Raw genomic sequence first — 14,481 nt, forward strand, 5'->3', positions numbered from 1 at the left:
GACCACCCTAACATTCAAACTTCTGGAAACCCATGTTCTAGTCACTACGAACTTAGGCAGCCTGAACCCATGGGGCCCAATGTTTTGTTGAGTTAATCCCCAAGCATGATATAATAGCACCTCTGGGCAGGACTGTCAAGGCCACTGTGGTAGTCACTCAGCTAAAGGACCCTAAATCTATATCCTCATAGAAAACAGTGTTTTCTTAAGCAAGAAGATAGACTGGGGTTAAAGATCATTATTGATAAGATTTTGGCTACAGGGTGGTAGCCATTCTAGTCCCTGTGCAATACACTCATTTTTCCAATAGTCAGGCCATCTGGAGAAAGTCACCTAGTGCAAGATCTCAGAGCCATCAATGAGGCAGTGTTCCCATTTATGCCTTAGTAGCAGACCCATTTACCCTTTTAGCACAGATTCCAGGAAATACTAAATGATTCCCTGTCCTTGATCTCAAGAATACTTTCTTTTCTATCCCTGTGGATCCTAACTCCCAATATATGTGTGTATTTGAATGACAGGATTCCCAAACAGGATTTCACCAATAGTATACTTGGATTGTCTTGCCTTAGGGTTTTAGGGAGAGCCTCAACTGGTTTGCAAGGGCATTAACTAAGACCTGAGAGATTTAAAGTTCAAAAAGGGAGGTCTATCACAGTACTAGATGACCTCATTTGTGTCCCCACTAAGGAATTATCTGATAAAAACATCATTAAGACTCAGTTTTCTAGCAAAAAGAGGTTACAAGCTGTGCCAACATAAAGCCCAGATTATTCAACAAAAGGTGACATATTTGGGATATGTTTTAACACCAGGACAAAGACAGGTATCCCCAAGGAGAATGGAGGCAACTTACCAACTAAAAGATTCATATTAGACACAACTATATCTGTTGGTTATCAAGTATGCATGTTATTCATGTGTTGTATCTGTACTCTGATTGATCATTTGGCAATAAGTCTTGATCTATTTACCTCTTGTTCAAAGATGCCCAAATAATAAATACTTAAATGTAATTTATATTTTCATTTATTTTAAGTAGTAATGTCAATAATATTATGTTTACATTTAATTATATGTGAATATTATTATTTTATAATTCAATACATTCATGGTGTGTTGCAACGGATGTATGAAATGCATCTGTCTGGCTGATGATCTTAACTGGGGCTTAGTTTTAGGGTAGAGCCTAAATTATGAACATCCTGAAAAATCATTCTAGGGCTTATTTTCTGGTCAGGTTTTATTTTGTGGGAAATATGGTACATGAAATAACTTGAGGAACAGAAACTGAACCCTTAAAATGGACAGCAGCCACTCAACAGGTTTTCAAAGCTTTTAAATGGGAGCTGATACAGGCTCCAGCATTATGAATCCCTTACTTAATCAAACTTTTTTGTTTCTTTATGGCTGAGAAACAAAGAGTAGCCACAGCCAGTTGTCTACATTTACAAGCTATTAGGTTTGGGCTAGTACATAGGGCTGGCCTAGTCCACTGTGATCAATAGCCACTGTGGCAGTCTTAGTCCAAGAAGCTTCTAAGATAATCTTAGGATAAAAGCTCTTAGTTATAACCCCACACCAAGTTAAGGCTCTGTTAGAACTCAAGTAATATTTGTGGATGACTAGAAAAGTGCTCACAAATATCAGTCCATTCTTATTGAAAACCTAGATGTCTTTCTCCGGTATTGCACCATTCAAAACCCAGCCATCCTCCTCTCAATGAACCAACAGATAAAACATGAGTGTGAGCAGACATTGTCCAGAATTTGCCAGCCATCCTGATCTGAAGGACCAGCCACTGACAGGCATGGCTAGCATGTGGTTCACTGATAGCAGAAGTTTCACAAAGGATGGCATTAGGAGGACAGGCTGTGCCATAGTCAGCCCTATACAGGTCATTGAAGCAAGAGGACTTCACCCTGGGATTTTTGCCCAAAAGACAGAACTTGTCACCCTCACTCAAACTCTTCCACTTGCCCAGGGCAAGTTATATGACTCCAAATATGCCATTCTGGTTCCACATGTTCATGCAGCCATCTGGAAGGAATGAGAACACATGGACTAGTCAATGACTAGTGAAGGATACAATTGGTGTGAAGATACCAGTTGCAGGTGGCTTGACCCTATGATACCAGGGTGAAACTGCCACTTGTGGGTGGTTCTGACCCAGGAGTACCAAGGTAAAGTTGCCAGTTGTTGGTGTCTCTGATCCTGGGATAACAAAGCAGAGCTGCCCCCATGGTCAGTTCTGGCTCTGGGAAACATGGAGGAGTTTTACTCAGGAAATATGATCCTGAGGGTCACCTCTCTCTCTCTCTCTCTCTCTCTCTCTCTCTCTCTCTCTCTCTCTCTATCTCTCTCTCTCTCTCTCGCTCTTTCTCTCTTTCTCTCTTTCTCTCATCTCTTACCAGAAGTATACAAGGGGAATTTTGAAAGTATGAAATATTTCTTAGTGAAGTATGTGTAACTCAGTATCTATTACTGGAATGTGATCTTTAGGTTGTATTTTACCAAAATGGGACTCTTTCAAAATAGAGGGTTTAAAAAGGAAAAAGATGATTTTTCTTTGCAATTCAGTATAAGTTAGAAAGTCTCCCCCCCAAAAAAAACTTAAAAATTTAACACAAAAATCATAGATATAGGCAAGGATTTTCTGAACAGAACTCCAGTCACACAAGAAATAACAGCAAGAATCAACAAATGGTATTATATCACACTAAAATGCTGAGATCCTGGGAGCAGTGGTGTGGTCCAGACCAGTGGGGCTGCAGGCAGGTCCCAGCCAGGGATCCATCCCAATCGCAGAGGCTTGGACAAATCTGCCCAGCCAAGGCCAACACAGGAAAGAGTGGCAGAGTCACACAGCTTCAGTGAGAGGCCCACCCCATAGCATTAGTGAGTGTGCACAGATCCTGGGGAGCAGTGGTGCAGTCAAGACCAGTGCAGTTGCAGTTGCAGCCAGATTCCAACCAGGGATTGGCCCCAAACCCCAGATGCTTGGGCAAACATGCCCAGCCAAGGCCTACCCAGGAAAGAGCAGCACAGGTACACAAGCTTCAGTCAGAGGCCCACCCTGTAGCATCAGTGATTGGAACCCAGGAATTCATGTACTAGAGAGCAGCAGGAAAAGGCCTTCTGGTGGCTTGCTGAGAATTGAAGACCACTGGGTGAGGAAAGAGTTGTCTCAATAAAGGCAGAGCAGGCTGCACCTGTTGAAATGAGAAGACATGGAAAAAAGTCTCAAAACCAGACTTCCAGATCACCTAAGGTAACCCCAAAGGGTAACAAGATGGAAAAATCTGATACTCAACCACCTGGACTCCCTGAATTGGCAATAAAAGAGGATCTGGAAAAAATGAAATCAGAAATAATTTCTCAGATAACAGCAGAGATTGTGCCCATAGTGCAAGACATGATTAATAAATCTAGAGTGAACACAGATTTTTTAAAAAAATAGGGGAGCTGAGACAAATGATGGAACCCCAACATAGGAAACAAATAGAATCTATAAAAGAGATGAAAACAGATGTCCAGATTTAAAAGTTTATGCAGCAGAAAGAGCCAATACAAAGATAGGATTTCAGATATAGAAAATAGGATTGCAATTAATGACCAGGAAAAAAATATCTTAAAAATAGTAAGGAACCATGAGAAATCAATCCAACAGTTGTTATATAATGCAAAAAAGAATAATATGGCTGATTAGAGTCAATGAAAAAACAGGAGAGAGTGCAGATGACATTTTAAAAAACTGTTATGGCCGAGGATTTAGCTCAGTGGTTCTGCCGCCTGCCTTTCAAGTGCAAAGACCTGAGTTTGATACCTGGTACCAAAAAACAAAACAAACAAACAAACACTGTTCACAGAAGTAATTTTAGAAAATTTCCAAAGTAGGAAAAAACAATTTGACATACAGATAAGTGAAGCATATAGGACTCCAAGTAGCTGTGATTAAAAAAAAAAAATCTGCACATAGGCATATAATAGTTAAGGTTACAGAAACCCAAGAGAAGAACAAAATTCTACAAGAAGTCAGAGACATGAAACAAATAACAAACAGGGGAAAGCCTATCAGGATCACAGCAGACTTCTCAACACAAATCCTCAAGGCAAGAAAAGCTTGGAGTGATGTATTTCAAGACCTAAAGGAAAATAGCCTCTAACCCAAATTGATATACCCTGCAAAACTATCTTGCAAAATTGATGGAGAAATAAGATACTTTCATGACAAAGAGCACTTCATGAATACCAAACCAGCACTCCAAAAATTTTTAAGCAATATCCTAGGAAATGTCAATGAGGATCACAAGCCCAGAAAGCCCAGCAGGATGAATCTATCAGGCATGACAAGAAATTAAATGCAAAGGGCGAGATTCCAACAAAAACAAAAAGTCATGACAAGGCTAAGTCAATACATATCAGTTATAACCATCAATATTAATGGTCTCAACTCACCAATCAAAAGAAATAGACTGGCAGAACAGGTCAAGAAGCAAGATCTAACAATATGCTACGTACAAGAAACACATTTAATTCAAAAAGAAACTCTTAAACTGAAAGTTAAAGGGTGGAAAACAATACTCCATGCATCAGGGACCCCCCAAACAGCAGGAGTAGCTATGCTCTTTGCAGCTCAAGTGCATTTCAAACCAACACTGATTAAGAGAGACAAAGGAGAACATTACATCCTTGTAAAGGGAACAATCCAAGAGGAAGAGATGACGTTCATAAATATATATGCACCAAACACAAGTGCAACTAACTATATAAAACAAATACTAACGGACATGAAAAATCAAATAAACACTAACACAATAGTAATAGGGGACCTCAATACCCCATTTTCACAAGTAGATAGATCAACCAGACAGAAAATAAACAATGAAATACTAGAACTCTATCAAACTCTTGAACAAATGAACTTAACAGATGTTTACAGAGTGTTCCACCTCATAAAATCAGAATACACATTCTTTTCAGCTGCACATGGATTGTTCTCCGAAATAGACACATACTCACTCATACAACAGGTCTAAGTAAGAGCAAAGGAATTGAAGTGATCCCCTGTATATTATCAGACCATCCTGCAATGAAGTTGGAGATCAATAGCAAAAGAAGCTGCAAGAATTTCACAGACATGAAAAGTGAACAACACACTCCTGAATAATCAATGGGTCACAGAATATGTTAAAGAAGAAATCAGACCATTCCTACAATAAAACGGCAATGACAATACAACATATTGAAATCTATGGGACACAATGAAAACAGTCTTACAAGGGAAATTCATAGCACTAATATGCATATTAGGAAAACAGTGCGAGCTCAGTTACACAACCTGATGCTGAACCTCAAGCTTCTAGAAAAAGAAGAGTAGGACAAACCCAAAGCTAATACAAGGGAGAAAATTATAAAAATCAGAGCAGATATCAATGCCATGGAGACTAAAAGAATGATACAAAAAAATCAATGAAGCCAAGAGTTGGTTCTTCGAAACAATAAACAAAATTGACAACCCCTTAGCCAACGTTATCAAAAAAAAAAAAAAAAAAAAAAAAAAAAAAAAACCAAAAAAAATAAAAAAAAAAAAAAAAAAAAAAAAAAAAAAAAAAAGGAAAGAAAAGCCCCATATCCAGGCAACTAGGAATGAAAAAGGTGAAATTACAATGGACCCAGCAGAAATTCAGAAGATCATAATACCCAGTACAAGAACATTTATGCCAATAAGATGGAAAATACAGAATAAATGGACAGATTCCTAGATTTGTAAGAATTACCAAAGTCAAATGAAGATGTCCTAAAACTTCTAAACAACAATATCAATATCAATCAATGAAATTAAAAATGTAATTTTAAAATTATGGACTAGGAGGCTGGGGACTTAGCTCAGTGGTTCTGTGGCCTGCTTGCAAGTGCAAGGACCTGAGTTCAATCCATGGTAACCCCCACCCCCCAAAAAAAAAACAACTGAGAAAAGCCCAGGCCCTAATGGCTTCACTGCTGAATTCTACAAAACATTTAGAGAGGAACTACTGCCACTACTGTTTAAACTCTTTAATGAAATTGAAAGGGAAGCAATACTCCTGAATTCAGTCCTGGAAGCAAGCATCAGCTTAATCCCCAAAGCAGAGAAAGACTCAGTTGAAAAAGAGAATAGGCAAATCTCACTAGTGAACATAGATGCAAAAAATCCCCAATAAGATACTAGCAGATAGAATGGAGAAGATCACACACCCTGACAAGGTGGGATTCATCCCAGGAATGCAGGGATGATGGTTCAACTTATGCAAATCAATAAATGTAATACACTATATTAATAGAGCCAAGGATAAAGCCATATGATCATCTCAATAGATGCAGAAAAAGCATTTGACAAAATCCAACACACATTCATAATAAAAGAAAAAAACCTCAGAAAATTGGAATAGATGGTCTCTACCTCAATCTGATAAAAGTCATCTATGAAAAGCCAATATCATACTAAATGGTCAAAAACTGAAATCCTTCATGTTAAAGGCAGGAACAAGACAAGGATCTCCACTATCACCACTCCTGTTCAATATAGTTCTAGAAACATTAGCCATAGCAATTAGACAAGAGAAAGAAATGAAAGGAATAGACAGGAAATGAAGAAGTCAAATCGGCATTATTTGCAGATGACATGATGTTCTATATAGAAGACCCCAAGAACTCCCCCAAAAGTCTTCTAGATTTAATAACCAAATTCAGTAAAGTAGCTGGATACAAGGTTAACACACAAAAATCAATAGGTTTTCTGTACTTGAAAAACAGACTCACTAAGAAAGAAATGGGGCAATCAATTCCTTTTCATAATAGCATTCAAAAATTGAATACCTAGGAATCAACCTAACAAAAGAAATCAAAGACCTCTACTCTGAAAACTACAGAACTCTGAAAAAGGAGACTGAAGAAGATATCAGAAAATGGAAAGACATCCCTTGCTCCTGGGTAGGAAGAATCAACATAGCGAAATGGCCATGCATCCAAAACTGCTACATAGATTCAGTGCAATCCCAATTGAAATACCAGGAGCATACTTCACAGACCTCAAGAAAACAATCCAAAAATTCATTTGGAACAAGAAGAGACCTAGAACAGGAAAAGCAATTTTAGGCAACAAAGAGTAGGTAGGGAGTATCACAATCCCAGACTTGAAACTATATTACAAAGCTACTGTGATAAAAGAAAAACAGCATGGTACTGGCAGAGGAACAGTTTTGAGGACCAGTGGAACAGATCAGAAGATGCAGAAAAAAAAAACCAAAAACGAGACACTCAGGCACCTCATCTTTGACAATGGAGCCAAACACCCTCACTGGAGGAAAGAGATCCTCTTTAATAAATTGTGCTGGAAAAACTGGATTTCAACTTGTCAAAGATCAAAACTAGACCTATATCTCTCAACATGCAATAAACTAAAGTAAAAATGGGTAAAAGATCTAAATATTAAAACAGAAACACTAAACTGGCTGGAAGAGAAGTTAAGTAGAACTCTTGAAGATATTGGTGTAGGAAAAGATTTTATGAACAAACCTCAGTTGCCCATGAACTAGCACAATCAACAAGTGGGATATCTTCTCTTTAAAAAGTTTTTGCACAGCAAGAAAAATGACCAACAGTGTGAAGAGACAACCCACGATGTGGGAAAAAAATTTTCACCAGCTGTTTCTCAGACAAAGGTCTACTATCTAGAATACATAAAGAAATTTTAAAAAATCAGACATCCCAAATTTAATGACCCAATAAAAAAATGGGCTTCTCAAATGAACAGACATTTCTCAGACAGAGAAGTAGAAATAGCAAATAAACATATGAAAAAATGTTCAGCATCACTGATCACTTGAGAGATGCAAAGGAAAACAACACTGGGATTCCACTCACCCCAGAAAGAATGGCTGCTATCATGAAGTCAACCAATAACAAATGCTGGTGGGGCTGTGGGGAAAGAGGAGCCCTGCTCCACTGCTGGTGGGAGTGCAGACTGGTGCAACCACTGTGGAAATCAGTATGGAGATACCTCAAAGAACTAGGATTGGAAGACCCATTTGACCCAGCTATTCCCCTGCTGGGTATCTTCCCTAAAGAATTAAAGAATCATAGCACAGTGATATGTGCACCCATGTTATAGCAGCACAATTCAGGATAGCTAAAGCTTGGAAGCAGAGCATTTGCTCATTAATGGGAAACTGGATAAAGAAACCGTGGGTTTTTAAAAAATAAAATTGAATACTTTTCAGCCATAAAAAATAAGAAATTAGAGACATTTATGGTTAAATGGATGCACACTGAGGCAATACTCTTAAATGATATAAGTAGGACACACATGTGTAAATACCAAATAGTTTCTCTGGTGTGAGAAACTGAAAGTATAAATAAGGACTAAAAGGTACAATAGGTAATGTGAAATAGGAAGAAAAGGGTCACAGGAGAATTGGAAATGGAAGGGGTAGGGGAAAGGAAAGAGGGGAATGGAATTAATACAAGAAAATGAAAAATATTGGAAACAAAGTCTTTGTAGATACAGAGGGGTGGAGGGGTTGAAGGGAAGGCAGGGAAACGGGGAAAATAAGAACCAAGATTGATTTATGTAAAGGTACAAATTTCCAACAATGAGTATTATTATGTTGTATACATTAAATGTATCGATAAAATTAATTTTTAAAATAAAATAAAATGCTTATGCACAGCAAAGGAAACAATCAAGTTAAAGAGACAACCTACACAATGGGGAAAATTTTTTTCCACATATTCCTCAGAGAGAGGACTCATATGTAGACTCAAAAAATTAGACCACAGGGCCAGGGATTTAGCTCAGTGGTTGTGCTCCTTGCCTTGTAAGTGCAAGGTCCCGAGTCCAAACCCTGGTACCAAAAAAAAAAAAAAAAAAAAAAAAAAAAAGAAACAGACTACCCATAATAAAAGACTCAATCAAAAATGGGCAAGTGAAATGAATAGACATTTCTCAAAAGAAGAGATACAAATGGCCAATAAACATAAAAAATTCAACATCTCTGACCATTCAAGAAATGCAAATTAAAACAACACTAAGATTTCATCTTACATCAGAAAGAATGACAGTCATCAAGAAATTAAATGATAGGGCTGTGGATTTAGCTCAGTGGTGCCACCACCTGCCTCGCAAGTGCAAGGTCCTGAGTTTGATCCCTGGTTCTGAATGAGAGAGAGAGAGAGAGAGAGAGAGAGAGAGAGAGAGAGAGAGAGAAAGAGACCAAATAACAAATGCTGGCATGCCTACAATGGAAAAAACAAAACCTCCTTTGTTAGAGTGAATGTCAACTAGGACAACCATTATGGAAATCAGTATAGAGATTTTTCAAAGAACTAAAAATAGAAATTGCATTTGGGGTTTTCTCCTTCTGGGTATCTTTCCAAAGAGCTAAAGATATCATATTACAGAGATATGTGTAGGAGACATCCCTGCCCAGTACTAGCAGGCTATGCATGGCTCATCCTTCTTGCCTTCCCTAATTCTACTATACTGTTTTATATTAGGAGTCAGACCGAAGCCCTGCCTGCCTCAGACGGGCATGTCAGCCAGCAGAGGTGGGCTAGCATTGCTCCTTTCCTAATGGCTGTCACCGAGGCCTAAGTCCTGGTCTGTGAAGTGGGAGGGCCCTGCTGAATTATGTGCAGCTGAGGTCAGTGGGGCCCCGATTAAAATCCTTTCCCCTGAATTATCACTTTTCTCTGACCTTGAGGGCTGCTTGCTAATTGTGCCTAGTTCCAGTACTGGTATCTTCTATCCTATCAAGATAAACAGTCCCTACTCCCTAACAACCCTGACTGGTGCCATCGTACCAGGTGTTCAGCAGTAATTCAGTAGAGATGACTTCAAAGCTCCCTGGCTCCCTATTCCTTCTCAGGATTATACTCAATAAATACTTGATGTGCTTGGGGGTTTTTCTTTGTTGTCTGGAGCAGCACTGATCAGGACCCAAGGCTCAGCTTCACTATGTATCATTCTCTTTATTCTTCAATCTTTTGTTGGTGCTGTGGTGGTGGCCCATAGGAAGCTGGGACCTACTGCAGGGGTCTCCAGTGACATCCATTCCCCCTGACCCTTAATGTTTATAGCAGCACCATTCATAGTAGCTAATATGGAATACTCTTTGGGTATAAAGAATAAATTTGAGGCTTTTGTGGGAAATTTGTTACACCTGGAAAACATAATGTTAAGTGAAATAGATCGGATACACAATTTCAAATACCACATGATTTGTCTCATTTGAGCAGTGTAAGGTACAAATAAACAGAAAAATATAATATTAATAGAATAAAATTTGAAGATAGGTGTTTTGTAAATGAAAAGGAGGTCATCCTCACCCAATGGTGAGGGTAGGGGGAGAAAGGGACGTAAAAAGGTAGAAGATGTGTCATAATGTCACACAACAAACACCTGCAATAAATGCAAGCATTAAATGTCACAAACATGAACTAAAGTAATGATGATGATGGTGATGATGATGAAAATGTAAATGTGGAGAGGAAATCTAGGTAGGTGAATAGCGAAAGGAAGGGAAATAGAAAAGAATAAAGATATATTATGTAAATGTACCTACTTCCTATGTAAATTTCATATCCTAAAAATACGTACTAATAGAATAAAAAAAAATAAAGGCCAGGGTTTTAGCTCAGTGGCACTGAACTTGCCTCACAAGTGCAAGGTCCTGAGTTCAATCCCCAGTACCAGAAAAATTTTTTTTTAAATAACTACATTTTAATACAATATTCCAATTTGATTTGTTCTGTAAGAGGGAGGAACAATGAACAAAAATCTCTATGTCCAGGTTTTTATGACCTTTTACCAAGATCCAAAATCACATGTATCTTGTACAATCTATTATGTCCAGATGCCAATACCACCAGTCAGAATAGAACAGAAGGCCCTAGAAGTTGGACTCTTGAGCACTCCAGATGCCTATGGCACCAGGGTCAGAGCCAGGAGAGGCTCTAGAGACTGCTGAGGACACAGAACCTAGCTCAACTGCTTCATCTACTCCAGCCTCACCCAGGGCCACTTTCTACATCCTCTTTACCAACCTATCTCCTATTACTAAGGGAATCCAACTCTGCTGGTGTAACAAGAAGTGGTCCTTCTTACCATCGTACTGATGCTTCTGTTTTGAGAAGTGGAAGGGTGGTTCAGGGTGTTATGAGAGTACATGTCCCGTTCTCCATGAGTGATCCAGCCCAGAGTAAACAAAAATATGGATTTTTGGGGGAGCACCCAGATAGACTCATAGATGTGCTTCAGACTTTGACTATAACTTATAATTGAATGTAGGCTGATCTTTAAGTACGACTTTCTACTTGCTGCATGCCTGAAGAAAATGTCCTTGTATGAATAGCAGCACAGGCTAAGGCTGATGAACTACATGCCTGAAATAGTGCCAAAGATGTGAGTATGGGTGTGATGCCCTCAAGTGCTCCTAATTCGCAATATTAAGTTGGAGGGCTGTGAGAAACATGATTGTATGATTACTTATTTGATTGAGAGAATGAGAAATGCATACATAAATCAGAAAGGATCATGAAAAGGTTAGAGCAATCATGCAAACAAGGAATACAATTCTGATTTGTTTCTGGGATGCTTAACTGAGACCCTCCACAAGCATACTGATATTGATCCTAACCCACAAGTGAGACAAGCTTTATTGAGATTGCATTTTATTAGCCAGTCTGCTCAGACATTTGTAGAAAGTTTCATAAGCAGGTTATAGGTCCTCAGACCCTATTAATGAACTTTAGACTTGGCCTTTAGTATCTTTAACAAGAGGGCCAAAATAGAGGCAAGGATCAAAACCCAGGAGGAATAACTACCAGTGCCAGAATGGGCCAAATTTATCACCGTGGCATTAGAAAATAAAAGGCTGCCTCCTTAGAGAAAGCCCAAGATTCCACACGCAAAGATGGAGAATATGAGGCAAGGTGACTGCTACCACTGTGGAGATGCCTGGACGCTGGTGAAAAGACTGGTGAGCAAGGCCCTTTACCTGGGATGTGCCACTCTGCAAGGAGAGAAATACTGGAAGCAAGACTGCCCTCACCTCTGAAGAGAGGAGAGGCTGCTTGCTTCCATTCGGGCTTCCCAGGAAGACTGAAAGTACCTGAGTTCTCTCAGAGCTTCTAACAAAGTGGACTTCAGCTTGGAAGAGCCTTGGGTAACTCAATGTGGCAGGTTAAAAATTAACATTCTTGGACACTGGAGTGTCATTCTCTGCCTTGCTTGAATCCCCTGGACCTTTTCTAATAAGGTGTGTGTTGTGACTGGTGTTGGTGGTATCCCTAAGGCCAAGCACTGCAGAATGTCTCTAACCTGCAGATCTGAGGAACTAATTTTCACTCAAGCTTTCTTAGTTTTCCCAGAATGGCCTATTCCGTTATGATGATGATTATTCTTTTTTTTTTTTGCCTTTCTAAGTGTGACTCTTTATCTGGCATCAAACCATTGACAGTCCCCATGCAACTAATTTTCACTCAAGCTTTCTTAGTTTTCCCAGAATGGCCTATTCTGTTATGATGATTATTATTCTTTTTTTTTGCCTTTCTAAGTGTGACTCTTTATCTGGCATCAAACCATTGACAGTCCCCATGCAACACTCTCATCCTTCCAGTACTGAAACTACTGGGTTACCTGCTTCTAAAAGAGGCTCACCAACTAAACATTACCAGGTTCTGGGTTCTTTGCCTCTCCCTTTGGAGTTAGATCCCAGTCCTTCTTGTCTTGAACAAAGAATTGAACAAAACTAGCAAAAATCAGTGACAAAGTTTATCTGAGAAAGTAAAAGCGAAGAGTGTGGGAGTAACTGGCTCTGCAGAGTGAGTGTGGGCCAAGTAAAAGGAGAAAAAGCAATAAAAGGACACTCTAGAGAAAGCAGAGTGGGTTACTGTGAAGAAAGTCATGATAGTAAGTTCTTTTTGTGGCACCTCTCCTTATGCTGGCCACATCTTGAAGCAATCCTCAAGAATATCTACATATAGGTCCTGAGAGGCTGTGTTGAGATCCCATACCTCAGGCTGAGGTCAGGTCTAGGCCATCCTATTAAAAGCTTGCTTTAGGCCGGGCCTGGTGGCACATGCCTGTAATCCCAGCACTCGGGAGGCTGAGGCAGGAGGATTGCTGTGAGTTCGAGACCAGCCTGGGCTACATAGTGAGTTCCATGTCAGTCTTGGCTACATAGTAAGACCCTGTCTCCAAAAAAATACAGCTTGCTTTAATTCTTGTGAGAAGCCCACATGCAGGGCTTTGGAAACTGTCCTGTGCATGTGTCTGGGATCTTGCAATTAACAAGTCACGCTGACTTCCCCAGCTAGCTTTGTCACACCCTACTCTCTTATCTGTAGAGAGCATATGTCAATGTGTAGGATGTAGAGAACACAATGCCTCCCAAACAGAGTACAATGTCAGTGTGTTCCCAAGAGTGGAGAGTGAAACCCACCAACAGTGACAATGTGGGAAACCTGATACGTAATCCCCCCAAGAGTGATATCTAACCCAACAGATCACCCTAAGATGCGTGTAACCCTGTTATCTAAATTCAATGTGTGGAAGCCTATGACGTGTGCAGCCCCAAAATCTACTCAAACAGCCCCAATATGTGTGAAGTGATAAAACCCGAACCGGTGCCACAGAACCCCGGTTAGAATGGTATAAAAGAGAGAGCGCAGAAGACCAGCTCGTCCCACTTGGTGACCGATCCAGCTCAGCGGCAACCTGCCAGACGAGATCTCCGACGAGACCTCGGGAGAGACATCAGACGCCTGCCCGGAGTGGAGCCCCGGATCAGTGCGGAGGCAACCAGATTGAACACTGCAATCACCAGGAAAGGAGAAACAAAGTCGCACTCCTCAGACTTGTGCAGGTACAGGGAGTGGCAACCGGTAGGTATGAATTAACATGTTTGATGTGTGACATATATAACATATAAAAAAATCTAGTTGGCAACTACTACTGTCTTGACCTCCGGTTAGTGCACTCCTGCTTGTGACACTATCTCAGGATGGCTGGATTTTGCAGGATATAGTTTCTAGTTCTGGACTCATAGCTAAGCCTCTCCATGAGGCCACACAAGGACCTGACTATGAGCCCCTCCATTGTACTGACCTGTTCCTGTCTGCTCCAACTTTAGAAATTCCTGATTTAGATAAGCTATTTACCATGTAAGAAAGGCCTATTAAGCCGGGCATGGTGGCACATGCCTGTAATCCCAGCACTCGGGAGGCTGAGGCAGGAGGATCACTGTGAGTTCGAGAGCAGCCTGGGCTACACAGTGAGTTCCAGACAGGTCAGTCTCAATTACATAGTGATCCCCTGTCTCAAAATACAAAAAAAATGGGCCAGGGATTTAGCTCAGCGGTTTGGTGACCCGCCTCGCAAGCGCAAGGACCCGAGTTTGATCCCCGGTACCAAAAAAAAAAAAAAAAAAAAAAAAAAAA

The 14,481-nt window shown here is 40.0% G+C and overlaps 1 protein-coding gene across 1 annotated transcript in view; it reads left to right on the forward strand.

Annotated features, from left to right (window-relative positions):
* The first annotated feature begins 11,954 nt into the window (after nucleotides 1-11,954).
* LOC104869642 overlaps nucleotides 11,955-14,481 on the forward strand; it is a 5,384-nt gene continuing 2,857 nt past the window's right edge. The window contains exons 1-3 of the mRNA XM_033759637.1: nucleotides 11,955-12,020; nucleotides 13,411-13,513; nucleotides 13,678-13,926. Coding sequence (XP_033615528.1) covers nucleotides 11,955-12,020; nucleotides 13,411-13,513; nucleotides 13,678-13,926 — 418 coding nt within the window. The remainder of the gene's footprint in view (nucleotides 12,021-13,410; nucleotides 13,514-13,677; nucleotides 13,927-14,481) is intronic.

This window comes from Fukomys damarensis, unplaced genomic scaffold (genome assembly GCF_012274545.1).
Source record: "Fukomys damarensis isolate Sample0158 unplaced genomic scaffold, DMR_v1.0_HiC HiC_scaffold_37, whole genome shotgun sequence".
NCBI lineage: Eukaryota > Metazoa > Chordata > Mammalia > Rodentia > Bathyergidae > Fukomys > Fukomys damarensis.